A 26,861-nucleotide genomic window follows, 5' to 3' on the forward strand; every position below is an offset into this window, starting at 1 on the left:
CATGCAGGAGACTTAAGAGATGCGAGTTTGATTCCTAGGTCGGGAAGATCCCCTGGAGGACAGCATGGCAACCCACTCCAGTATTCTTGCCTGGAGAATCCCATGGACAGAGGACACTGGCAGGCTACAGTCCACAGGGTCACAAAGAGTCAGACATGACTTAAGTGACTTGGCACGCATGCACACAATCCCACACTCAATCAAGGTCTAAGAACTGTATAGTCCCTTTTTGGAGAAATGTAAGGAAGAAGTGTTATTTTTTACCTATCCTATTTTCCCCCCTAATAATTTGTCCTCTTAGAAGAGCATATACCACAAAGGAAATAACTAAAGCTTGTGTTAGAAAAGAATGGGAGAAGGCACTGGCAACCCACTCCAGTACTCTTGCCGGGAAAATCCCATGGACGGAGGAGCCTGGTCGGCTGCAATCCATGGGGTCGCGAAGAGTCGGACACAACAGAGTGACTTCACTTTCACTTTTCACTTTCTTGCATTGGAGAAGGAAATGGCAACCCACTCCAGTGTTCTTGCCTGGAGAATCCCAGGGACGGTGGAGCCTGGTGGGCTGCCGTCTATGGGGTCACATAGTTGGACATGACTGAAGTGACTTAGCAGCAGCAGCAGGAAAGAACACTGATTTTTCACTTCACTGTCCATGGGTGAAAGAGGTGGGAAAAGAAAGAGTCTATCTACTTTGGATTTCTGGGTAATAAAACCAGTGAATGAGTTTTACTAGAGGCAGTAAAACTAGCTCTGGAACCTAAACCTAGAGTGTAGGTTCCAGGGCTAGAATACTTATGAAATCTTGAGCATATAACTAAACCTCTCCATGCTTCAATATCTTTTTCTATAAAATAAGGATAAATGTAATATTTATTATATGCAGTTGCTAAGAAAAAAGGAGAGACAATCATTTAGCACAGCGCCTGGCATACAGAGAACATCAATCAATGACACACATTATTTAATATCTGAATTTTACTATTTTATTGTCCATTCCATGGATAATCATAAGACTGGACAGCAACTTTGGAGACTATGGATGGGATAAAAGGAAAATCCTGTAACTACTGCAACTTAAGTATGGTAGATCTCCAGTCTAAAAAGAAAGTAAATCTTGTAAAATGTGTCCAAGTAGTCAGAAAGGCCCCAAATGTTCAAAATTCTAGGATAACAAGTATCAGGAAACTGAATTTTTATATGGTCATAAAAGTGGCATTTGGCCACATACAACATTCGAAGGTCTACTATTTCAATTTAATATTGGAACCATAATGGTAAAGAACCTGCCTGCCAATGCAGAAGACATAAGAGACACAGGTGCGATCCCCGGGCAGGGATGATCCTCTGGAGAAGGGCATGGCAACCCACTCCTGTATTCTTGCCTGGAGAATCCCATGGACAGAGGAGCCTGGTGGGCTACAGTCCACGGAGTTGCAAACAGACCTGACTGAAGCAACTCAGCATGCACGCATAAGCACATATTATTCATTCTTCTCTGAATACATATCTAGATTGAGTATGAAAATATTATTCAAAGGTACTTATTTATATAAAACAAGATCAGAAGAAATATCTCAGAAATCTCAGAACCACACATCTACTTGGAAAACAATACTGCTCTTACCAATGCTGTAGATACCTGTAGAAGCAGAATGGTACTGCCACCTAGTGAAATTTGAGTAAACTACCATTGAAAGCAGGCAACAATAAAATGGCACTTGCTTTGAAAAGGACTGTTATCTTTTTGCTATCAAAATACATACATATATATCTACACATATGCACATATATGTTATTAAATAAGTAAATATTTTAGAAGAATCTTTTTCTCCCAATGGAAAATATTATACCAATTTTCTATATTTTTCATGGTTGAAAGTGAAAGTGAAGTCGCTCAGTCGTGTCCGACTCTTTGTGACCCAATGGACTGTAACCTACCAGGCTTCTCTGTCCATGGGATTTTCCAGGCAAGAATACTGGAGTGGGTCACCATTTCCTTCTCCAGGGGATCTAATATTTAACATTCTGAAGTCTACAGACAATCTGGGTACTACTACTGTCATTTTTGTTGTAGTTTAATATGAAATTCATAAACATAGGAAGTGTAGATTTCCAAGGGGATGGAAAATATGTCTATTTGATTCACTTTTTATAGTACCCAGAATAGGGCTAAAGGCAAAAGCATTTTTAAAATTATTTTTTAATTGAAGGATAATTGCTTTACAGAATTTTGTTGTTTTCTGTCAGACTTCAACATGAATCAGCCATAGATATACATATATAAACAATTTTGATGTGAAAGGGGCAGTGGTTGACTTTGAGAAGTAAATGATACTATTCCACTTTGGATACATCTGGGAAAGTGAAAGAGTGATAACAAGTAGTATCACTCTCTTTGTGTTGCTAGGAGCTTACAGTATTTCCAGAGTCATGTCTATTAAATTACATTTGAGCATACAACCTTCAGAAGGCAATAAATACATATTTGTTCAGTGAAACAAATAGTGCATATCAATGTTTCTCAAAATGAAAAGATTACATGAAAAAGAAATTTACAGGTAAAATGACTGGTGTGCTGATAACAAAGAAACAGCAGTATGATTACTTTATGGTAGCCTAGTGTAATCAATGGCATCCTGTGTGTGTATAAATTTTGATAAATTTAACTTTTTATAATAAATTTGTATATACTTTATGGTAGTAAATGATAAAATAGACAAGTATCTACACATTTTATGCATTCATGATATACATTTTCTTATTTTTTTCATATTTCTCAGTTACACAGTTCATCTGCACTATTTAAGTTGTCTTAAAATCTTCAGAAAATTTTCCAATGTATTTACTGAAAAAAATCCACATGTAAATGGACCTATGCCATTCAAATCTGTGCCATTCATGGGTCAACTGGAGTAGCTAACTTTAGTGAAAGCTTGCATTGCCAGGCAATATTCTAAGCCCTTTATGGGTATTATCTTCATAACAACTCGATAAGGTACCTACTCATATTACTCACATCTTACCAAGAAGAAAGTACTTCTGAGAGAGATGATACAACTTGCCTAGACCACAAAGACTTAAGGAGTTGTACTAGGATTTAAATCACACTTGAATTTAACTTCATATAACTCTGTGCTGGAAACTTAGCAAAGTACTTCATCTTTCCTTTTCCCTTTGCAACGCGTTTCAGGCAAGACACTGCACTTAGAACTTTGCAATTAGATTTCCAACTGCAAGATTTTTGTTGATTGCATTATTTATAAGTTGTTCTTCATTTAAGAAGAAATTAGAGGGTTTAAAATTTGATTGACATTTTAGTGATTATGGTCACCATATTCTGAGTTATTCTGAAAATACCTTAAACTCCTTGGCAAAAGCCAGGAAGAAGCAAAACCCTTGCAGTAAAGCTAATACACAAAAAAGCAGAAGATTCTGCTATAAATGCATGATCACTAACCTCATCTGGGTCCTTAATACTGCCAGAAAGCTTACTGTAAGTGTCCCTAGTGTTCAATCTCTCACTCCAAAGAAAGGATTTCAAACCTTCCTACTTCCATCCCTTTTCACTCACATTTCTTATTTCCCTATCAATATATAAAGACATGGAAGTCTTCTGAAGACAGCTTTTGCAAACACTAGAATGGGAGAGACTAGAGATCTCTTCAAGAATATTAGAGAAGGCCTTACAAATAGCTGTGAAAAGTAGAGAAGCAAAAGGTAAAGGAGAAAGGGAAAGATATTCCCATCTGAATGCAGAGTTCCAAAAAATAGCAAGGAGAGATAAGAAAGCCTTCCTCAGTGATCAATGCAAAGAAATAGAGGAAAACAATAGAATGGGAAAGACTAGAGATCTCTTCAAGAAAATTAGAGATACCAAGGGAACATTTCATGCAAAGATGGGCTCAATAAAGGACAGAAATGGTATGGACCTGACAGAAGCAGAAGATATTAAGAACAGGTGACAAGAATACACAGAAGAACTGTACAAAAAAGATCTTCACGGCCCAGATCATCAAAATGATGTGGTCACTCACCTAGAGCCAGATATCCTGGAATGTGAAGTCAAGTGGGCCTTAGAAAGCATCACTATGAACAAAGCTAGTGGAGGTGATGGAATTCCAGTTGAGCTATTTCAAATCCTGAAAGATGATGCTGTGAAAGTGCTGCACTCAGTACGCCAGCAAATGCGGGAAACTCAGCAGTGGCCACAGGACTGGAAAAGGTCAGTGTTCATTCCAATCCCAAAGAAAGGCAACGCCAAAGAATGCTCGAACTACCACACAACTGCACTCATCTCAGACGCTAGCAAAGTAATGCTCAAAATTCTCCAAGCCAGGCTTCAGCAGTACGTAAACCGTGAACTTCCAGATGTTCAAGCTGGTTTTAGAAAAGGCAGAGGAACCAGAGATCAAATTGCCAACATCCGTTAGATCATCGTAAAAGTAAGAGAGCTCCAGAAAAACATCTACTTTTGCTTTACTGACTACATCAAAGCCTTTAATTGTGTGGATGACAACAAACTGTAGAAAATTCTTAAAGAGATAGGAATACCAGACCACCTGACCTGCCTCCTGAGAAATCTGTATGCAGGACAGGAAGTAACAGACTAGTTCCAAATCGGGAAAAGAGTACATCAAGGCTGTATATTGTCACCCTGCTTATTTAACTTACATCATGAGAAACGCTGGGCTGGATGAAGCACAAACTGGAATCAAGATTGCTGGGAGAAGTATCAATAACCTCAGATATGCAGATGACACCACCCTTATGGCAGAAAGTGAAGAAGACACAAAAAGCCTCTTGATGAAAGTGAAAGAGGAGAGTGAAAAAGTTGGCTTAAAGCTCAACATTCAGAAAATGAAGATCATGGCATCTGGTCCCATCACTTCATGGCAAATAGATGGGGAAACAGTGGAAACAGTGACTGACTTAATTTTGGGAGGGGGCCTCCAAAATCACTGCAGATGGTGATTGCAGCCATGAAATTAAAAGATGCTTACTCTTTGGAAGGAAAGCTATGACCATCATAGCATATTAAAAAGCAGAGACATTACTTTGCCAACAAGGTCCATCTAGTCAAAGCTATGGTTTTTCCAGTGGTCATGTATGGATGTGTGAGTTGGGCTATAAAGAAAGCTGAGTGCAGAAGAATTGATGCTTTTGAACTGTGGTGTTGGAGAAGACTCTTGAGAGTCCCTTGGACTGCAAGGAGATCCAACCAGTCCATCCTAAAGGAAATCAGTCCTGAACATTCATTGGAAGGATTGATGCTGAAGCTGAAACTCAATACTTTGGTCACTGGATGTGAGGAACTGATTCATTTGAAAAGACCCTGATGCTGGGAAAGATTGAAGGTGGGAGGAGACAGGGATGACAGAGGATGAGATGGTTGGATGGCATCACCAACTCAATGGACATGAGTTTGAGCAAACTCCCGGAGTTAGTGATGGACAAGGAGGCCTGGTGTGCTGTAGTCCTTGGGGTCACAAGCAGTCGGACACAACTGAATGACTGAACTGAACTGAACTATTGGAGAAGACTCTTGAGAGTCCCTTGGACTGCAAGGAGACCAAACCAGTCTATCCTAAAGGAAATTAATCCTCAATATTCATTGGAAGGACTGGTGCTGAAGCTGAAACTCTAGTACTTTGGCCACTTTATGAGAAGAACTGACTTATTAGAAAAGACCCTGATTTTGGGAAAGACTGAAGGCAAGAGGAGAAGGGGACAACAGAGGATGAGATAATTGGATGGCATCACCAACTCAATGGACATGAGTTCGAGCAAGCTATGGGAATTGGTGATGGACAGGGAAGGCTGGCGTGCTTCAGTGCATGGGGTTTCAAAGATTCAGACCTTACTGAGAGACTGAACTGAACTGAGGAGCGACCCTTGCTCCTTCTTTCCTCTTTTCTTCCTGTTTCAATGGAAGAAAGGCCTTTCCTATCAAGTATGTGAAAGCCTATCTTTCAATGCACTTTGGCATCCATACCCTCACACTTTCTCAAAGATCATATACAGTTAATTATGGTTTCCATATCTGCAATCTTTCCCTCTTTACTAAATCCATTCTCTAGGCATTAAAATATAACCTCTAGCATTCTCATCCTAGTAATAATAACAGAAATTAAGAATTGTCATTTATTTCACAGGGTCTCCAAATGTTTCCCTCACTCTCTTCCCCACCCTCTCTTCTCACCTCCTAGTTACCAACCCTTCTCTCAAGAGTTGGCAACCACCAGCATTTTTACGTCCTCACTTCCATTCACTCCTCTATCCACTCTGGTCTGACACCACACCAGTCTAACACCAATCTGACACTACACCAGTCCATTAATGACGCTAATGAAATAACCTCCGTATCATTATGTCCAGTGGGCACTCGTTGACCTTCACCTTATTTTCCCCCTAAGGAGCTCCTGCCCACTTGGGATCCTCTTTTCTCTTGGCTTTGGTGACAATACTTGCCTGACTTGCCCTCTCCTAGCAGTCCATTCTCAATTGCCTCTGTAGGCTCTTCGTTTCCTATTCTGCCTTTAAATCTCATATTTTTTTTCTCAGGACTCTGTCCTAGAAACCTCTTTTGTCTTAATCTCTACTCCTTCCCTCAGTGGTTTCACACACTTCCATGGATTCTAGTATCATTGTGGAGGAAAATATTGCCAGCCATATGGGTAAAGATACTGTGGCCATCGAGCCAGCAGCCACTGCAGCTGCCTTCAACTGTGCACCTGGAAAGGAATCAGGGTGGAGAAGAGGGTACTGGCCCTAGGTGGTTAAGGCGCATATCAAAGAAGTGATTCAATGAGTGCAGACGCTTGCATCTTCCCTGCAGAGAAAAACAATAAATTCATGAACTTGAGTATCTGACTCTCTTTAACTGTAATCTTTGGATGTTTCAACTACCTGAGTTTTGTTGCAGAACTCTTATATATCTGGTTCCTCCCTTACCTGTTTGGATCAGTCCCTCAGAGCTGTCTAAGAGGCTGTCTTTGGGGCTCACATCTTCAGCTTTGTCCATCAAGTAAAACAGAATTCTCAACTTTTAAGTTGTGCATATTTTTCAGTTGACATCACCTATGTGAAAATTACTCTACATTCATGTTTAGCTGAGACATATTTCAGATGAGCTAATTGAGACTATGTGAAAGGGAAAGTCACTTAGTCATGTCTGACTCTTTGAGACCCCATGGACTATACAGCCCGGGATTCTCTAGGTCAAAATACTGGAGTGGCTAGCCTTTCCCTTCTCCAGGAGATCTTCCCAACCCAGGGATCAAATCCAGGTCTGCCAAATTGCAGGTGGATTCTTTACCAACTGAGCCACCAGGGAAGCCCAAGAAGACTGGAGTGGGTAGCCCATCCCTTCTCCAGCGGATCTTCCCAACCCAGGAATTGAACCATGGTCTCCTGCATTGCAGGCAGATTCTTTAGTAGCTGAGCTGCCAGGGAAAATGAGACTACGTAATACCAATGAAAAGCTTACCTGTAAATCTGCAACTGTCTTCCCAAAAGCTTTTCTTTGTTTAACGTAGTCCCTGGTTTCCTCAAACATGAATTCACTGGCTGAAACTGCTATCTCGGTAACTATCAGCCTTTCCTGTAGTCCCCAAATTAGATAATTACTCTAATTACACAAGTGATTTTCATATGATTTAAATGACAAGAAATCACATAAACAATCTTTATAAAACTCCTAAAGATTAATTTATTTAACTCTTTATAAGAAAAGACTCTCACCAAGATTTATAAAACTATTTTGAACATCTATAATGAGTCTCTTAAAAAAATCTTTTATCTTTATGTATGACTGTCTTTATACAGATATATATAAGTAATTCATTTCCCTCTTCTCTTTACTTACTTATGAGAAAAGAAATTCCAAAGGTGTTTAAGTATTATTTTAAAAAAAAGAACTTGGCAAATATTTTGGCTGTTTCCTTACAGAGAGCTAAAAATTCTTGACTTGCAGGTAAAATACTAAAATCATTCCAAGAAGGAATCATACGACTGAAAATCTTATTTTCCTGACTCACTTATAAGCTTTAGTTGGACATCCTTGAGTTCTCTTATTCATACGTCCAGTCTTTGTATGCATATATATAATACATAAAAAATAAATAATATATATAATATATAAAATATATGTATATTTTACAACTTCAAGTTATAGTCAAATGACTGGCTACATCACAAATTTTGTACGCATGGATTGATATAGTCCTGTATTATTCTATTCCAGTCCATCACCTAATCAAAAGGTGCATTCTTTTAATACTTCTGACCTGTGGAAGCTCTTGCATGAGGTAATGGAAACCTTTATTCTCTTCTCCAAGTAGGGCACCTGCTGGCAACCGTACATCTTCAAAGAAAAGTTCTGCAGTATCCTAAGGGATCATACGATTGAGTACAGAATTACCTCATTTAAATCTCCCAAGAACCTGATGAGGTGATTAGTATTGCCATTCAGAAAACAAAACATATTGGCAGACAAGATGAAGTTGTTAATGATCAGAATTAGTAAGCGGTAAACCTGGGATTCAAATCGAGGTCTATCTGATTCCAAAAGTGGCTTTCCCACTGTGATACACTGTCATTCTAGTTCTAATACTGTTCTGTTCTGTAGATATTGAGCACTAAGGACTTCTAGTGCATATCAAGTAAAACATGTTTTTCTTTTTGGTAACAAAAAAATTACTAAATAATTACCAAGTAGTAGGAAAAAATATTTCCTGTTATTTCATAATTCAATTTCAAAAATAGTACTATTAGGCAGTTAATATTCTAAAGCAGATTTTCAAAATATCCTAATTCACTTCTACTGCTGACAACAGTTGCATAAACAGTGGAATAAATTTCCACAATCATTTCTGAAAAAGCATATTTTAAGAACCCAGCATAGGAAGAAAGGTATGATTGTGCTATACGTAGTTCTATATATAAAGCATAACTGAGTAAACTCAGTTGTATATAAACAATATATTTATATTATAAATGATTTATATTATGAAAACAAATTTGTATTATGACTTACCTGGGCTTTTAGTCCAATTTTATCTAGCTTTCGTCCCTTGATAAATCCTTTCATTCCATTTTCCACCAGAAAAAGGCTAATGCCATGGGCAGGAGAGTGAGCCTCTCGATTTGTGACTGCTACGACGATCACAGTGTCACACAGCCACCCATTAGTGACAAATACCTGCAAAACCCCAAGTATTCTGTGATGCTCCACAATAACTCAGGTCCATGTGTAAGTCAAGACTGGGCAAAAACATTTGAGAAAACTAAACCAAACAAAACATGTTTATACCTCTCTCTGTAACCTCTCCAAATAGTTGCAGTGTTGATTATTCATACATGAGGCAATTACATGAGGGGAAATTATTCAATGTTTCAAAGAATGAATTCTATACATTTTCTTCCCACTATCAATATTGTAAATAACAATAAGAATGAATGATTATGTTCTATTTAAATTAAAACAAAATTATCTATAAAAATGATACACTGTATTTTAGAAAGAAGCTTCAGATGAGAAAATGGACTCTACTCTGAATGGTATGATACTATTGAAGTATTTGCACTTTCAGATTTATCAGTTTTTGAAAAGGCACAGTTTTTGATTTCATGATAGATGGCCTAAATAAGAAAGGTACTGATTAAGGAGGGCTTCCCTGGCAGCTCAGCTGGTAAAGAATCTGCCTGCAATGCAGGAGACCCTGGTTCGATTCCTGAGTTGGGAAGATCCGCTGGAGGAGGGACAGGCTACCCACTCCAGTCTTCTTGGGCTTCCCTGATGGCTTAGCTGGTAAAGAATCTACCTGCAATGTGGCAGACCTGGGTTCGATCCCTGGGTTGGGAATTTCCCCTGGAGAAGGGAATGGCTACCCACTCCAGTATTCTGGCCTGAAGAATTCCATGGACTGTAGAGTCCATGGACTGATTAAGGAGCGATAAAACAACAAACTCAATAAGATATTAGTTTATCAAATATATATCCAGAAGACAAATACACACAAAGTAAATATGAACAACTGCCTCCTCATTCTGTATCTTTCCTTGGTCCTCTCAGCAGCTTCCACGGCTTCAGTTGCTAGCCATAGGCTGATGACTCCAAATCTTTATCTAAGCCGAATTTCTTGCTAGGTTCCAGACCTGAATATCCACCTGCTTCTGACAGTTCCATCTGATAATTCAAGGAACATCTTTCTACCTCTACTCCTCTTTAATCCGGAGTATCAATCTGTTTTTCCCCATGACAGGGTACGGTGTACATGTGCACTTAGTTGTGTCAGACTCTGTGACCCCAAGGGTTGTAGCCTACCAGACTCCTCTGTCCACGGAATTTTCCAGGCAAAATTCTGGAGTGAGTTGCCATTTCCTCCTCCAGGGGATCTTCTCAACCCAGAGACTGAACCCAGGTCTCCTGCATTGGCAGGCAGGTTCTTTTCCACTGTGCCACTGGGGAAGCCCCCTTTCTAATGTCAGTGAATGGTCAATAAATCATGTTATTATCCTACATAATATTCAATTTGACATACAATTCTTTCTAATCTATTTCAACACTTTTTCAGGTTTTTTTTTTTTTTTTTTTAGCAAGGTTCATCACATAGTGGCACTAGCTTACCAGTCCAGCCTTATCTCTTATCCCACTTTCTCCTCATTCCTTTGTTTTAGATGAGATCTACTGCATGACTTGCTGTCCCCAATGTTCTGAGGTCATTTTTACCTATGGGTCTTTGGAAATCTTGTTTCCTCTACTTGAGAGGCCCTTTTCCAACTCTGCTACAATGAATTCTACTCTTCCTGGACTAAGTTCAGACATCACCTCCTACAAAAAATCTGCCAAATTCCCCATACTGGATTAACTGCTCCATACATCCTAAATTTACCATCTTTCAGTTCAGTTGCTCAGTCTGGTCCAACTCTTTGTGACACCATGGACTGCAGCATGCCAGGCCTCCCTATCCATCACCATCTCCCAGAGCTTGCTCAAACTCATGTCCATCGAGTTGGCAATGCCATCCAGTCATCTCATCCTCTGTCATCCCCTTCTCCTCCTGCCTTCAATATTTCCCAGTATCAGGGTCTTTTCCAATGAGTCAGTTCTTTGGATCAGGTGGCCAAAGTATTGGAGTTTCAGCTTCAGCATCAGTCCTTCCAATGAATGTTCAGGACTGGTTTCCTTTAGGATGGACTGGTTGGATCTCCTTGCAGTCCAAGGGACTCTCAAGAGTCTTCTCCAACACCACAATTCAAAAGTATAAATTCTTCAGTGCACAGCTTTCTTTATGGTACAACTCTCACACATCCATACATGATTACTAGAAAAATCATAGCTTTGAGTCTCCAGACATTTGTCATCCAAGTAGTGTCTCTCCTTTTTAATATGCTGTCTAGGTGAGTCACAGCTTTTCTTCCAAGGAACAAGTGTCTTTTAATTTCATGGCTGCAGTCACCATCTGCAGTGATCTTAGTATCTGTCAAACTCTATACAAATTATTTAATCCTGTCTCTGTCCCTTTGAAACAGGACAGGCATAAAATGGTGTTGGTTACTCTCATCACCTACCATCCATGCCTCTTATAAGAAGATTCATCTCTAAAATACAGAGTGCTGATACTAAGCAATAATGGGAGATGGGAGTGATGTTAGTGCTATGTACATGCATGACAGCAAATGAAAGCACTGGTGATGGCATAGTTGTAAGTGACATAACAGTTAAAAACTCTCAACATCTCTAGTAGTTCCTTGAGGGTGGGAACTCTTTTCTATGCACGTATCTTCAATGTTTAGAACAAGGTTTGGCATGTAGAAGGCCTTCAAGGATGTTTGCTCAAAAAGTGAGAAAAACATACTCCTCAAAAAAAATTGTGCACATCATGGTAAACATATTTTTTTTTTTATACAGTGTTTCTCCAGTATACCACTCCCTTGCTCAAAAGCCATTTAGGTCTCTCAATTTCCTACCTGTCTAAATAATAAAGACCATCTATGCAGTTACCAGTTGAATTTCTGAACCAGTGTTTGTTATTTTTATATTACTAATACTTAAAATGTGAGCATTTCCACCATGACTGATCCTGTTTTCTAATAAAATTACAAGAGAATTCTCTTTGTATGAGATCACTTTGACTTCTTTCTTAATTAAAACAGTCAAAACTTTTTATGGGGCTGAGATTATCCCTAGTGAGGGCATCATTTATTTTTTGTTTGGTATTGAATGCCTATAACAAACATTCTTTACAGATGTAGATAGTATACAGTATTACAAAGAAAAAGGGAAAAAAAATCCTCCATGAAGCCATCATACAAATGTCATTGAGAAACTCCTTTCTGATCTTTTTCTTTTAATATAGTTGAAATTATTCTATATTTACATTTTATACGCATGAAGTGAAAGTCACTCAGTCATGTCTGACTCTTTGCAACCCCACAGACCATACAATCCATGGATTTCTCTAGGCCAGAATACTGGAGTGGGTAGCCTTTCCCTTCTCCAGGGGATCTTCCCAACCCAGGGATCAAACCCAGGTCTCCCACATTGCAGGTGGATTCTTTACCAGCTGAGCATTTCATTTAAATGTTTATATGATCTTTTCACTTAATACAATTATTTTCTTATACAATTAAAAAGTTTGTATTGATGCTTTAGTAGGTATATATTAAGCCATTTTATTGACGTAATATATTTACTTACTTGCTCCTTTACTTCTGCTTCCTTTAAATTTTTTACTATGTCTAATAGTTTTTTTGAAAATCTCAGGTATTTTCCTGGGTGGTTCCCATAGAAGGGTCTGAGAAGATTGGGCCGACTTAGAAAGTTGGAATCTTAGGAGAACATAGTTCCCATTTCACTTTTGACCAAATACCCTACTCTTCCACCAAAACAAGCCCTTTCTGTGCAGAGAGTTAATTGGTTATATATCATATTAATAATTAGCACCTGTTTATTATAATCCTTAGAAAAATAACTCAGATTAATATTTCTTAAAGTATATTTGGCTTCCCAGGTGGCTCAGTGGTAAAGAATCTGCCTGCCAACGCAAGAGATGCAGGAGACTTAGGTTTAATCCCTGGGTCAGGAAGATCCCCTGGAGTAGGAAATGGCAACCTGCTCCAGTATTTTTGCCTGGAAAATTCCATGGACAGAGGAGCTTGGTGGGCTATGGTCCATGGTTTGCAAAGTGTCAGACATGACTAAGATACTGAGAAAGCAGACACGTTTGAAAAACATCAGTTATTCAAGATAGTCTACAAAAAGAGAATTTCCTTTTTCTTACAGGCATAATCCAACTTTTAAAAGTTTATGATACATACCAGCTTCTCAAAGAGTGAGAAGTAGGACACATTTCCCAACGTTTTTGATACTGCAGATTGTTTTTCTGTATAATAATTATGTGGACTTCCCTGGTGGTCCAAAAGTTAAGAATATGCCTGGCAATGCAGGGTACATAGGTTCTATACCTGGTCCAAGAAGATTCCTCATGCCATAGGGCAACTAAGGCCCGTATACAACAACTGCTGAGCCTGCATTCTGGAGCCCAGGAGCTGCAACTACTGAAGCTTTGTATGCCCTGTATGCCTGGAGCCCACGCTCTGCAACAAGAGAAGCCACCACGACAAGAAGCCGACATACCACAACTAGAGAGTAGCCCCTACTCGCTGCAACTAGAGAAAGCCTATACACAGCAGCAAAGACTCAGTGCAACCAAAACCAAATTAATTAATTATGAAACTAGATAATGGAATGATCTTTAGAACTTGGCTACTCAAAATGTGTTCATCAAACTGATGTCAGTCCACAAACTGTTATTAATCCTTGATGATATAAGTACAGAAACTGGATGTTTAGAAAGCTTTAGAGCAATTTAACAGCATCACAACATTCAAGCTTATGATTTTGCAAACACAAAGGTCTTAGTTGAAAACAAATAAGAAAATTTTTGGTCTTCCCTGGCGGTCCAGTGGTTAAGTCTCTGTGCTTCCAATGCAGGCGGTATGGGTGTGATCTTTGGTTGTGGAACTAAGACCCCATACGTCACATGGTGCAGCGAAAAATTTTTTAAAAAGAAAAAAAGAAACACACACAAAAAAACCTAATAAAAAATTCTTAAATGTTGAAAGACATTTTAGTTGTTCAGTAGTCTTCGAAACTTTTGGAAAGATAGCCTTAGTGAAGACAATGAATACCTTTTCTTCACTTAACACTCAGTCATCAATAAATTTTTACTGGGTGTATACTAGACACAGGTTTGCTGCTGCTAAGTCACTTCTGTGTCCGACTCTGTGCCACTCCATAGATGGCAGCCCACCAGGCTCCCCCGTCCCTGGGATTCTCCAGGCAAGAACACTGGAGTGGGTTGCCATTATCCTCCATCCATGGGACTTTCCAGGCAAAAGTACTGGAATGGGGTGCCATTTAGGTAAACAAAAACCTCTGCCATCAGTGGTGTGAGACTCTAAAAGATACATGTACTTCTGAGCCTATCTATAATTTTAATCGCAGGTGCTCTCCAATTCTATCAGTGGATTGATGTGATGCTCAGAAAGGTTGAAGGGCTTTTAAATTCTATTAAAAATACTTTTTCTCTTAAGATCTTTTGAAACTCTTCTTGATATTTATAAGTCTTTCCCCTCATTTTTCACCAACATCAAATTTATTAACTATTGTTTGTCCTCTATTTGGACAATGTAAGCCTCACCTTCTCTTTTTCTGGTTTGAAAAAGGCTGCCTGGAAGCTAAAACAACATTTTCCATATTAGTGAGAGAACACACAAACAGAACAAAGAAGAGGAATATATCCCAGGTAATATGACTGCTGTACAATTCTTACTGTCTCCAAAACAAATCAGCTCAGTTCCTGTGCCAGCTCAAATAAACAATTCCCATGTGAATCAGAGATCTGAGAAGACTCAGTGATGAGTAGTCTTTAAGGCTTTGTTACCCACAGCATGACTCCAGAGAGGAGAGTTATGGAAGCCATTCTTTACAAACCTTGCTTCCATTGAGAATCCAGTCACTTCCATCCTTTTTGGCATTTGTTCTTATTCCTTGCAAATCACTATAATTGAAAGAATTGATTTAAAAAGTCATTAATTGGTAAAAAATAAACTATGCAAATGTTGTTATGTATCTACTGTGATAATTTACATTGCTACACCATTATAAAAATTGACATTTAACTAATATTAGGAATGTTCATACAAATGCACTGAAAAATCATGTCTGATATATTCTAAACTGTTCATACAAATGAATATTTGATTGAGATTCATAGAGTAGCCTGATTTTTACAGAGCATAACAAGATCTATACTCATTCATATTTGTGGTTAGGGCCTTGCTTCTGAGATTTCAAAACCAACCAAAAGTTGATTTACCTTCCAGCCCCAGGCTCTGTCATTGCTATGGCACCAATACATTTCCCTGCAACCATCTTGGGGATGAAGCACTTAATCTGTTCTTCTGAACCATACTTTACAATATAGGGCATGACGATATCTGAATGAAGACTAAAACCTGGGCCTGTACAATTTGAATATGCTCTTAGAAAGAAAAAAAGAGAAGACAATTTAAAGCACAACAGAGTTATTTTTTTCTCTTTTTAGTTCCTCTGATTCTTAATTAGAAAACAACAAGTACTAGAAGGTCTTTTTTTTTTTTTTTTTTTTTGATGTCTGATCTTATTCATTTGTTACTCTTAGAACATCTCTGGGCAAACTGTTCCTGGCATTTTACTCTGGCCTCCTTCATTCTCTTGGCCAAAAGTTTATCATATTCTGTAACCTCTCCCTTCTTTTTCTTAGGTTGCTGTTTCTCCAGAGCAATATGCCGATGGTTGTGTTGCAGAACACGGGGAGTAACAGGCACTGAATCTTGGGTGTTCTGGTCCTGAGTCTCTAACCTTCTTTGTTTAGAGGCTTTCTCACAACATACTGGTGGACATCATCTTCTTTAAAGAGACTAAAAAGTTTTCAGATTCTGCTAGCTCTTTTGGGCCCTAGGGGATGAGGCACAACAGTGAGTCCAGGAATATCCTTCTCCCTATTTTCAATGACCATATCGAGAACACTCAGATTGGCATCCACAATGCAAACCCATACAGATGTGCTCTTTTTTCCCCTGGTCTTCCTCAGTCTATAACAGGAATGCCCCTCACTCAGCAGCAGGCAGACTTGGTCATGGGTCAAGACACCTTGCTTCATGGGAAACCCTGTTTGTCATTCCTACCGACTTGGACCACATAATCCTTTTCTCCACCTAGAGTGTCAGTGTCTGTGGCCATGTTGAAGTCTTCATTCATCATCCACTTCAATATGTTTCTGGCAGCCAGTGGCCAGGAAATAGTTGTTCAAAGGGCAGTACTAAACCCTTATCACATTATGTGCTGATAGCTTGTCTCCTCACAAAACCATGAATTTCCTGAAGGTTGTCTCTCTTTGTTTTTGCTAACCTTTTAATTTTTGGCTCTAACATAATAACAGTGCCCTAGCAGAGCTCAATGATCACTTATTTAATGAATTAAAAGATAAAACATTAAAAAAAATTTACCACCTACAACTGTATTACCCTAAACACAGTAATTATATTCATTTTAGCAAATGACCTTTGCCATAAGGATATATGTATTTCTAATACAGCTGTATTAGAACTGGACATGGAACAACAGACTGGTTCCAAATTGGGAAAGGAGTACATCAAGGCTCTATACTGTTACCCTGCTTATTTAACTTATATGCAGAGTACATCATGAGAAATGCTGGGCTGGATAAAGCACAAGCTAGAATCAAGATTGCTGGGAGAAATATAAGTAACCTCAGATATGCAGATGACACTACACTTATGGCAGAAAGCGAAGAAAAATTAAAGAGCCTCTTGATGAAAGTGAAAGAGGAGAGTGAAAAATTTGGCTTAAAGCTCAACATACAGAAAACAAAGATCATGGCATCAGGGTCCCTCACTTCATGGAAAATAGATTGCGAAATGGTGGAAACAGTGACTGACTTTATTTTGGGGGGCTCCAAAATCACTGCGGATGGTGATTGCAACCATGAAATTAAAAGACGCTTGCTCCTTGGAAGAAAAGTTATGACCAACCTAGATAGCATATTCAAAAGCAGAGACATTACTTTGCCAACAAAGGTCCATCTAGTCAAGGCTACGGTTTTTCCAGTGGTCATGTATGGATGTGAGAGTTGTAGTATAAAGAAAGCTGAGAGATGAAGAATTGATGCTTTTGAACTGTGATGTTGGAGAAGACTCTTGAGAGTCCTTTGGACTGCAAGGAGATCCTTGCAGGAGATAAGTGAAGTGAAGTGAAGAAGTGAAGTGAAGTGAAGTCGCTCAGTCGTGTCCGACTCTTTACGACCCCATGGACTGTAGCCTACCAGGCTCCTCTGCCCATGCGATTTTCCAGCTAATAGTCCTGGAGTGGATTGCCATTTCCTTTTCCAGGGGATCTTCCCAACCCAGGGATCGAACCCAGGTTTCCCACATTGTAGACAGACGCTTTACCGTCTGAGCCACCAGGGAAGTACATCCTTGCAGGAGATAAGTCCTGAATATTCATTGGAAGGACTGATGCTGAAGCTGAAACTCCAATACTTTGGCCACCTGATGTGAAGCACTGACTCATTGGAAAAGACCCTGATGCTGGGAAAAATTGAAGGCAGAAGAAGAAGGGGATGACAGAGGATAAGATGGTTGGATGGCATCACCGACTCAATGGACATGAGTTTGAGTAAACTCTGAGAGTGTGTGATGGACAGGGAAGCCTGGCATGCTACAGTCCATGCGGTCACAAAGAATAGGACATGACTGAGTGACTGAACTAACTGAATACAGCTGTGGTCATGGCACGGATATCCTTATTCATTCTCCCACTGCCATATACTTAGATTGCTTCCAAATTTGGGGGATTATAATCTAACAAGGCAATGATGTTTGTACATAGCTGTTATTTTTTTTCTAACAAATTATTTCCTAAGGACAAATTCCCCAAAATGGCATCCAAAGAGTAGAAATATTTTCATTTTTTATGTAGCCATGATTTTAATCACCAAAGCACTTATTGCTCCAATATATAATGCTACCAAGAGTATGAGTATGAGTCACTTTTACCTGCAAGCTTGTCAGCACTGGTTATTATGACTTTTCATTTGGACTACCTTTTGTACTCAAAATGATATATCTCTGGTGCTGCTGCTGCTGCTAAGTCGCTTCAGTTGTGTCCGACTCTGTGCAACCCCATAGACAGCAGCCCACCAGGCTCCCCTGTCCCTGGGATATAACTTAATTTCTATCTGATTGGTAGAAAGGGTAAACTTTTTCATTTAAAAAGCTATTGGCATTTCTTTTTTGATGAATTGATGGTTCAAATCTTTTCCTCATTTATCAACTGAAATCTCTGAAACAGTCACATGGGTCAATTAGAAATGAAGCCACTACTTCATCAACTTAAAAGGAGATTTTCAATCCTATAAGAAGATTAGAAATCATTTTAAAATCATCTCCGAAAGGAGAGATAACAAAACAAGACTCAACTTCAAATGTTTTCATACTTACTGCTCCTCCCAAACAATAGCTGATGAATACAAGTCCCCCCCAATGCCACCATGGTGATCTGCAATATTGATACCAAGCAGTCCTTGTTTTCCAGCTTTTTCCCAAAGCTCCCTACTTACTTCTCCAGCTTTCTCCCATCTGCAAATAACAAAACATTTTAATATCAGAAAAAGTGTTTTCATATTATTTAAATGGCTACAATTTGAATTTATGAATGATTTTGAGCAGGAATGGTCCCTTAATTTAAGATAATAAAGGGGGTGCTGTGACAATAGTAGGGCCCAACAGGAATAAGAAAGACTCCTTTTTCCCAGCAAGGGCTCAGCCACTGAAAAGCCATGGGCTCTGTGTTTATCCCAGTCCTCCCAACTTCCTTTTCCTCTCTATGAACATGTTCTCCTTCCCTTGCTTTGGGGGAGCTTGCACACAGATCACCGTGGTTGCAGACCCTGAACTAGAGTTCTCTGCTGATCCTGAATTTTTTTCTTTGCTAGAGAAATAACAGGCAATCAACTTGTCTTAGGTCAACAAATAAATAGCTTTAATTTTTAAAAGTCTTTGTTGAGTTTGTTATAATATTGCTTCTGTTTTATGTTTTGGTCCTTTGGCCACAAGGCATGTGGGATCCTAGCTCCTTAGCCAGGGATTGAACCGGCACCCCCTGCATTGGAAGATGAAGTCTTAACCACTGGACCACCAGGAGAGCCCCTTAACATATATTTTTTAATTGTGTATTTTAAAATTCATTTAAGAAGCTTTGAACTAGTTTATGCATGCATGTCTGCTCCATTGTGTCCAACTCTTTGCAACACCACGGATGGCTTGCTTACAGTTAGTTCACTAAGGTCCTCTGTCCATGCAATTCTCCAGGCAAGAATACTGGAATGGGCACCCATTGAACCTGAGTCTCTTACATTGGCAGGAGGGATTTTTACCTGCTGAGCTACCAGGAAAGCTCCTGAATTAGTTGAAGTTGAAGAATTCCATAACCTTACACTATTATATTGAACAGTGGTAAAAATGTTAACAAAGCACTGAACACAGTACTGTTTCTATGAAACAACAAAGAGCATTCTAGAAAAGAGTCCTTCTTGGACTTCTAATGTGTATTACTTTAAAAGAAAATGTGCCACTTACTCTGCATGAAAAGGAATCACTTCTTCTTGAAAAAACTTCCTTACACTTTCCCGGAAAATGTCGTGCTCTAAAGAGAAGATTCTTCTAGTTCCTATATCTGTTAATTTTTTAGCAGAAGAAGTTTCTAGACGCTCTTCACCTCCAGAATGAGAACATCTTAAAAATACAAACACATTAAGAAAATTCAGTCAAAAGTTACACTTCACATCCAAATTAATGTCATTGAACAATATGGAAAATTAATTCTATAGGATAACATGGAAAAAATTCTGACTCCCTCCACCCCCACCCCCTCATCCCCCCACCCCGCCCCCAAGGCACTTTAGAGACAAGTAGAGAGTCTGAAATCATACAAACTGGTTCAGATTTGAACAGAACCACTTTAGGATCTGCCTCCATTGGATGAGGTTAAGAAGTAGCTTACCCTGATTCAATGTAAACTTTACTTCCAAATCCATAAAGAGGACATCGTGCCTAGAACTAATCACATGTGTGAGCTGAGGTAGATGAGCACTGTCATGTGATACGGATTAAAGAATGTAAAATTTACTTGATGTCAACTGAATAATGTAAAATTCAAATAGTACAATAGAATAATGATCATCATGTAGTCAGTTGCTCAGTCGTGTCTGACTCTGCACGACTCCATGGTCTGCCAGGCTACTCTCTCCGTGGGATTCTCCATGCAAGAATCCTGGAGCCAGTAGCCGTTCTCCTCTCCAGGGGATCTTCCTAACCCAGGGATCGAACCTGGGTCTCCCACATTGCAGGCAGATTCCCCACCATCTGAGCCATCACTTATACGTGGAATCTCCTATGCAAGTCAGGAAGAATAATATTGATATGTTTTCATGTAATGTACGGTATTTAAAATAATGTAATCCCCATCAATATTTTATCCAGAATTACAGAATTTCAAATGGCAGGTATATAACAGGCAAACTGTGATGATTTTTTAATTGATTAATTAATTTTAATTGGAGGATAATTACTTTACAATACTGTGATGGTTTTTGCCATACATCAGCAGGATCGTGTTGATTTTTATTGCTACATTACAACCTAACTGTAAAGCGATATCACAATGCCCACTAGTCTCTGTAGGGATTAGTCCAGAATTATTCAAGATCTTTGGAAACTGGCCTTTCATCTCCCTGCAGTGCCCCATACCAGGCTTCAAAAAAGATATCTCTGTAGTTCTTTTTGTTAAATGGTCTGAATTCAGATCTCCCCTCTCCTTAGGGGTACACCTAAAAAGATTTCAAAACTCTGTGTATCACTTTGTACCTTTTGAGCTCACATCTAAAACAACTTTTTATCATACATTTGAATATTGTCCAAAAGTATTTTTCTGTTTTGCATGATACTGTTTTGGATTTCTCTCTTCCTTATTTAGACTCTGATCTGATCCTATCCTTTCCTTCCTTTTCCTCTTTCTTCCTCTTCTTCTTAGTCCAGAAAAGACTAAGTCTTCTTTATTGGCAATTAGGCATTTCTTTTTTTCCCCTGAAGTGGGCTATTTTTGTCTTTGCTTAATGCAATGAACTGAAATGCAATCGACTAAATTGCACTCGCTTCCCTCCCTTCAACCCAATTCATATGTTGAAGCTCAAACTCCCAATGTAATGGTATTTGGAGATATGGCTTTGAGGAGGTAATTACAGTTCAATGAGGTCCTAAAGCTGGAATCTAAGCCAAGAAGCTGACTTACATTATAAGAAGGAGAAGAGAGAGATACAGTTCTGTGTGCACATAAGGAAAGGTCTAGTGAGGACAAAGGGAGAAGGGGGCTGTCTATAGGCCAGGAAATCAGGTCAATACTGAAATCAGATTGATTATAGACCTTGCAGCTAAAGATGAAGAAGCTCTATACAGTGAGCAAAAACGACCAGGAGCTGACTGTGGCTCAGATCATGAACTCCTTATTGCAAAATTCAGACTTAAATTGAAGAAAATAGGGAAAACTACTAGGCCATTCGGATATGACCCAAATAAAATTCCTTATGATTATACAGTGGAAGTGACAAATAGATTCAAGGAATTAGATCTAATAGACAGAGTGCCTGAAGAACTATGGACAGAGATTCATAAGTTGGACCATAAAGAAGGCTGAGTGCCAAAGGAGTGATGTTTTTGAACAGTGGTGTTGAAGAAGACTCTTGAGAGTCCCTTGGACTGCAAGGAGATCAAACCAGTCAATCCTAAAGGAAATCAGTCCTGAATATTCATTAGAAGGACTGATACTGAGCTAAAGCTCCAAAACTTTGGCCACCTGATGCAAACAGCCAACTCACTGGAAAAGACCCTGATGCTGGGAAAGACTGAAGGCAGAAGGAGAAGGGGATGACAGAGGGTGAGATGGTTGGACTGCATCACTGATTCAACGAACATGAGTTTGAGCCAGCTCTGGGAGATGGTGAAGGACAGGGAAGCCTGGCATGCTGCAGTCCATGGGGTTGCAAAGAGTCGGACATGACTGAATGACTGAACAACAACGGGCCAGGAAGATGGCTCTGACCAGGAAATGAACTGGCCAGTACCTTGATTTTGGACTATTCAGCCACTAGAATCATGAGGAATAGATTTCTGTTGTTTAAACCACCTAGTCTATAGCATTTGGTTATGGAAGTCTGTGCTGATTGATACACTAATATGTATATTGTGTCATTTTGCTTTAGGCTTACCTATTATAAGAACAGAATGGGAAAGACTAGAGATCTCTTCAAGAAAATTAGAGATACCAAGGGAACATTTCATGCAAAGATGGGCTCGATAAAGGACAGAAATGGTATGGACCTAACAGAAGCAGAAGATTTTAAGAAGAGATGGCAAGAATACACAGAAGAACTGTACAAAAAAGATCTTCACGACCCAGATAATCACGATGGTGTGATCACTCATCTAGAGCCAGACATCCTGGAATGTGAAGTCAAGTGGGTCTTAGAAAGCATCACTATGAACAAAGCTAGTAGAAATGATGGAATTCCAGTAGAGCTATTTCAAATCCTGAAAGATGATGCTGTCAAAGTGCTGCACTCAATATGCCACCAAGTTTGGAAAACTCAGCAGTGGCCACAGGACTGGAAAAGGTCAGTTTTCATTCCAATCCCAAAGAAAGGCAATGCCAAAGAATGCTCAAACTACCGCACAATTGTACTCATCTCACATGCTAGTAAATTAATGCTCAAAATTCTCCAAGCCAGGCTTTAGCAATACGTGAACCGTGAACTTCCTGATGTTCAAGCTGGTTTTAGAAAAGGCAGAGGAACCAGGGATCAAATTGCCAACATTCACTGGATCATCAAAAAAGCAAGAGAGTTCAAGAAAAACATCTATTTCTGCTTTACTGACTATGCCAAAGCCTTTGACTGTGTGGATCACAATGACTGGAAAATTCTGAAAGAGATGGGAATACCAGACCACCTGATCTGCCTCTTGAGAAATCTGTATGCAGGTCAGGAAGCAACAGTGAGAACTGGACATGAAATAACAGACTGGTTCCAAATAGGAAAAGGAGTACGTCAAGGCTGTATATTGTCACCCTGCTTATTTAACTTTTACACAGAGTACATCATGAGGAACGCTGGACTGGAGGAAACACAAGCTGGAATCAAGACTGGTGGGAGAAATAACAATAACCTCAGATATGCAGATGACACCACCCTTATGGCAGAAAGTGAAGAGGAACTAAAAAGCTTCTTGATGAAAGTGAAAGAGGAGAGTGAAAAAGTTGGCTTAAAGCTCAACATTTAGAAAACGAAGATCATGGCACCCAGTCCCATCACTTCATGGGAAATAGATGGGGAAACAGTGGAAACGGTGTCAGACTTTATTTTTTTGGGGCTCCAAAATCACTGCAGATGGTGATTTCAGCCATGAAATTAAAAGACGCTTACTCCTTGGAAGGAAAGTTATGACCAACCTAGATAGTATATTCAAAAGCAGAGACATTACTTTGCTGACTAAGATTCATCTAGTCAAGGCTATGGTTTTTCCTGTGGTCATGTATGGATGTGAGAATTGGACTGTGAAGAAGGCTGAGCACTGAAGAATTGATGCTTTTGAAGTGTGGTGTTGGAGAAGACTCTTGAGAGTGCCTTGGACTGCATGGAGATCCAACCAGTCCATTCTGAAGGAGATCAACCCTGGGATTTCTTTGGGAGGAATGATACTGAAACTCTAGTACTTTGGCCACCTCATGCGAAGAGTTGACTCATTGGAAAAGACTTTGATGCTGGGAGGGATGGGGGCAGGAGGAGAAGGGGATGACAGAGGATGAGATGGCTGGATGGCATCACGGACTCAATGGATGTGAATCTGAGTGAACTCTGGGAGTTGGTGATGGACAGGGAGGCCTGGCATGCTGCGATTCATGGCGTCGCAAAGAGTCGGACACAACCGAGCGACTGAACTGAACTGAACTGATTATAAGCAAGCGGCTCTTAGTTGAGGCTTATTTGTTAATACAATCTGTGATATCTTTTAAGCGATAACCTTTAGTTGAGAACATTTAATAGCAGAATTGTTATACCTGGTCTGCTGTTTATCTTCACTGATATTTTTCTAGTTTGCTACTCTGTCTTCCAAAGCATCGTTTTCAATAGCTTATTTATTAATATAGCCACCAAATACTTTCTGAGTGTGTAATATGTACCATTCAGGCAATAGGAACCATTCAGGCAACTTGGGATACACTAGTAAGCAAAGGTCTTGCACACCACTGTAATATTACAGCAATAGAGAGAATAAAATCTACTTCATTCTCTACTGAAAGGATTGGTTCCAATTTCTTTATAATACATAATGTCTTGGTCCATACTTGGGATTTTTCCTCAAGGGAAAAAATGTGCTGAGACTAGGGTACTGAGACTTGAAGACACGGAATCATTTGTCAGCATGATTAGTAAATAATAGAGTGGAATTTATATGTGGGTCTTTCTCGATCTTAAAATTTTATATGCCACGTAACATAAAGGAAATCTTTGGAACATTTCTAAATAAAACACACTAAGACACAGGAAAGTGACAGAAGTGCCAGAAAGAACAAAGAGTACTTTCAGGTACACTTACTAGTACATATTAGGGTACTACTGTACTAGTACAAAGTATCCTAGTATATATTACTAGTGACAGAAAGTGACAGAAGTGCCAGAAAGAACAAAGAGTACGTTCAGGTACACTTACAAAGAACAAAGTGTACTTTCAGATCAGTCAAAAGTTTTCAAAACAGAATATGCAGGGGGAAGAAAATCAAAACACCTGGCCCTAAGTTTTTGGAATATTCATTTTTTTCCAAGACCAAGGAACCAGTACTAAACATATTGGCCCTTTTCTCCCCACAAAAACCAGGAAATATGTACTAAATAAATTGTTCCTTGTTTTCCTAATGCATTAAACTGCCTCTAATCTAACAGGCTAGGCTCTAATTATTATTATCATAATTTTTTTAAGCCTCATTTACATTATAAAAGAAGGGAGACAGTCTCCACCAGTACCTTCAGCTTGGGAGCTGGTGATAAATACATAATTTCAGGCCTCATCCAAGGCGTATTGAATCAGTCAGTATACTTGACCTGTGAACAACATAGGAGTGAGGGACACCCAACCTTCACACAGTCCACGTGTACCCCATCGTCAGCTCTCCATTACTGAGATTCCTCCAGAGCACAGTTCTGAATCCTCGGATTCAAGCAACCAAAGACTGTGTAGTACTGTAGTGTTTACTACTGAAAAAAATTCTCATGTAAGTAAGTGTACCCTCGAAGTTCAAACACATGCTGTTCAGGCCTCACTGTATTTTAATATTTTATCCTAAATGATTCACATGCACGTTCAAGTTTAAGAAGCCTGTGTGAAATGAAAACATCTCCTGCCATATTAATCAACAAGAAATGTCACAGCCATCGGCGATTTCTGGCCTCCAAAAGTGAAAAAGAGCTCCCCAAACTGAGATCCAGCAGATGCTGCCATCCCCCCCCCCCCCCCCAAGTGACTGCTGAGGAGCTGGGGGAATGCAAGAAGCAAGGCGAACAGGAAACAGGACTGGCCCCAGAAGGCTGATGTGCATATGAAGGGATGAATTCACTGAGCCCAGAGGCTTGCCTCTTCCCATACACAGAATGCTAACTTCCTTAATTTGATACCTGATCTTTGATGTTCAGACTGCCTTCTGTCTTTGTTGCAAACTTGTATATAGCCTGACTCCCTTCCTGCCTCCTTGGAGCAGTTTTCTCAGAGCTTCTGAGAGGCTGTCTCCCAGGCTTGGAGTCCTAAACATTTCCACCAAATAAAATAACTCTCTTTCAGATTGTGACTGTATTTTTTGGTCGACACCTGTTATAGTAAAACTAGAGCCTCTGACCTACTTAGAGGGTCCCTCGGGTCCTCTTTGTTCCAATATTCTTCCTATGTGTGTATTAAGTTGCTTCAGTGGTGTCCAACTCCATGTGATTCTATAGACTGTAGCCTTCCAGGTTCCTCTGTTCATGGGATTCTCCTGGCAAGAATACTGGAATGGGTTGCCATGCCCTTCTCCAGAGGATCTGCCCGTCTCAGGAATCGAACCTGTGTCTCTTACATCTCCTGCTTTGGCAGGCGGGTTCTTAGCCACTAGCACCACCTGGGAAGCTCATTCTTCCCATCCATTCAACCAAAACAACATCACAATAGACAATGAAGAAGCAGGTATGAAAATCAGGCAATCTTAATTTACAGACTTAAGAGAAGAAACTTAGGAGGGAATGTTTGGGGGAAGGATGGGGGAAGGGACAGGCAGGGAGTTTGTGATCAACATGTAGACTGCTATATTTTAAATGGATAACCAACAAGGACCTACCATACATAGCACAGGGAACTCTGCTCAGTGTTAGAGGCAGTCTATATGGGAGGGGCTTTTGAACTGTGGTGTTGGAGAAGACTCTTGAGAGTCCCTTGGACTGCAAGATCAAACCAGTCAATCCTAAAGAAAATCAGTCCTGAATATTCATTGGAAGAACTGATGCTGAAGCTGAAGTTCTAATACTTTGGCCACCTGGTGTGAAGAACTGACTCACTGGAAAAGACCCTGATGCTAGGAAAGATTGAAGGCAGGAGGAGAAGGGGATGACAGAGGATGAGATGGTTGGATGGCATCACTGACTCAATGGACATGCGTT

General features: G+C 39.6%; 1 protein-coding gene and 1 pseudogene across 1 annotated transcript in view; both read right to left on the bottom strand.

The window, feature by feature from the left end:
- Window positions 1-26,861, bottom strand: part of ACADL (acyl-CoA dehydrogenase long chain) — a 43,983-nt gene that overhangs the window by 14,557 nt on the left and 2,565 nt on the right. Inside the window, exons 2-8 of the mRNA XM_068967901.1 lie at window positions 19,708-19,863; window positions 18,571-18,708; window positions 15,387-15,551; window positions 15,002-15,068; window positions 9,038-9,202; window positions 8,289-8,390; window positions 7,490-7,603 (exon numbers count right to left, since the gene is read on the bottom strand). Coding sequence (XP_068824002.1) covers window positions 7,490-7,603; window positions 8,289-8,390; window positions 9,038-9,202; window positions 15,002-15,068; window positions 15,387-15,551; window positions 18,571-18,708; window positions 19,708-19,863 — 907 coding nt within the window. The remainder of the gene's footprint in view (window positions 1-7,489; window positions 7,604-8,288; window positions 8,391-9,037; window positions 9,203-15,001; window positions 15,069-15,386; window positions 15,552-18,570; window positions 18,709-19,707; window positions 19,864-26,861) is intronic.
- Window positions 15,694-16,599, bottom strand: LOC138075548 (small ribosomal subunit protein eS6-like; annotated as a pseudogene).

This window comes from Capricornis sumatraensis, chromosome 3 (genome assembly GCF_032405125.1).
Source record: "Capricornis sumatraensis isolate serow.1 chromosome 3, serow.2, whole genome shotgun sequence".
NCBI lineage: Eukaryota > Metazoa > Chordata > Mammalia > Artiodactyla > Bovidae > Capricornis > Capricornis sumatraensis.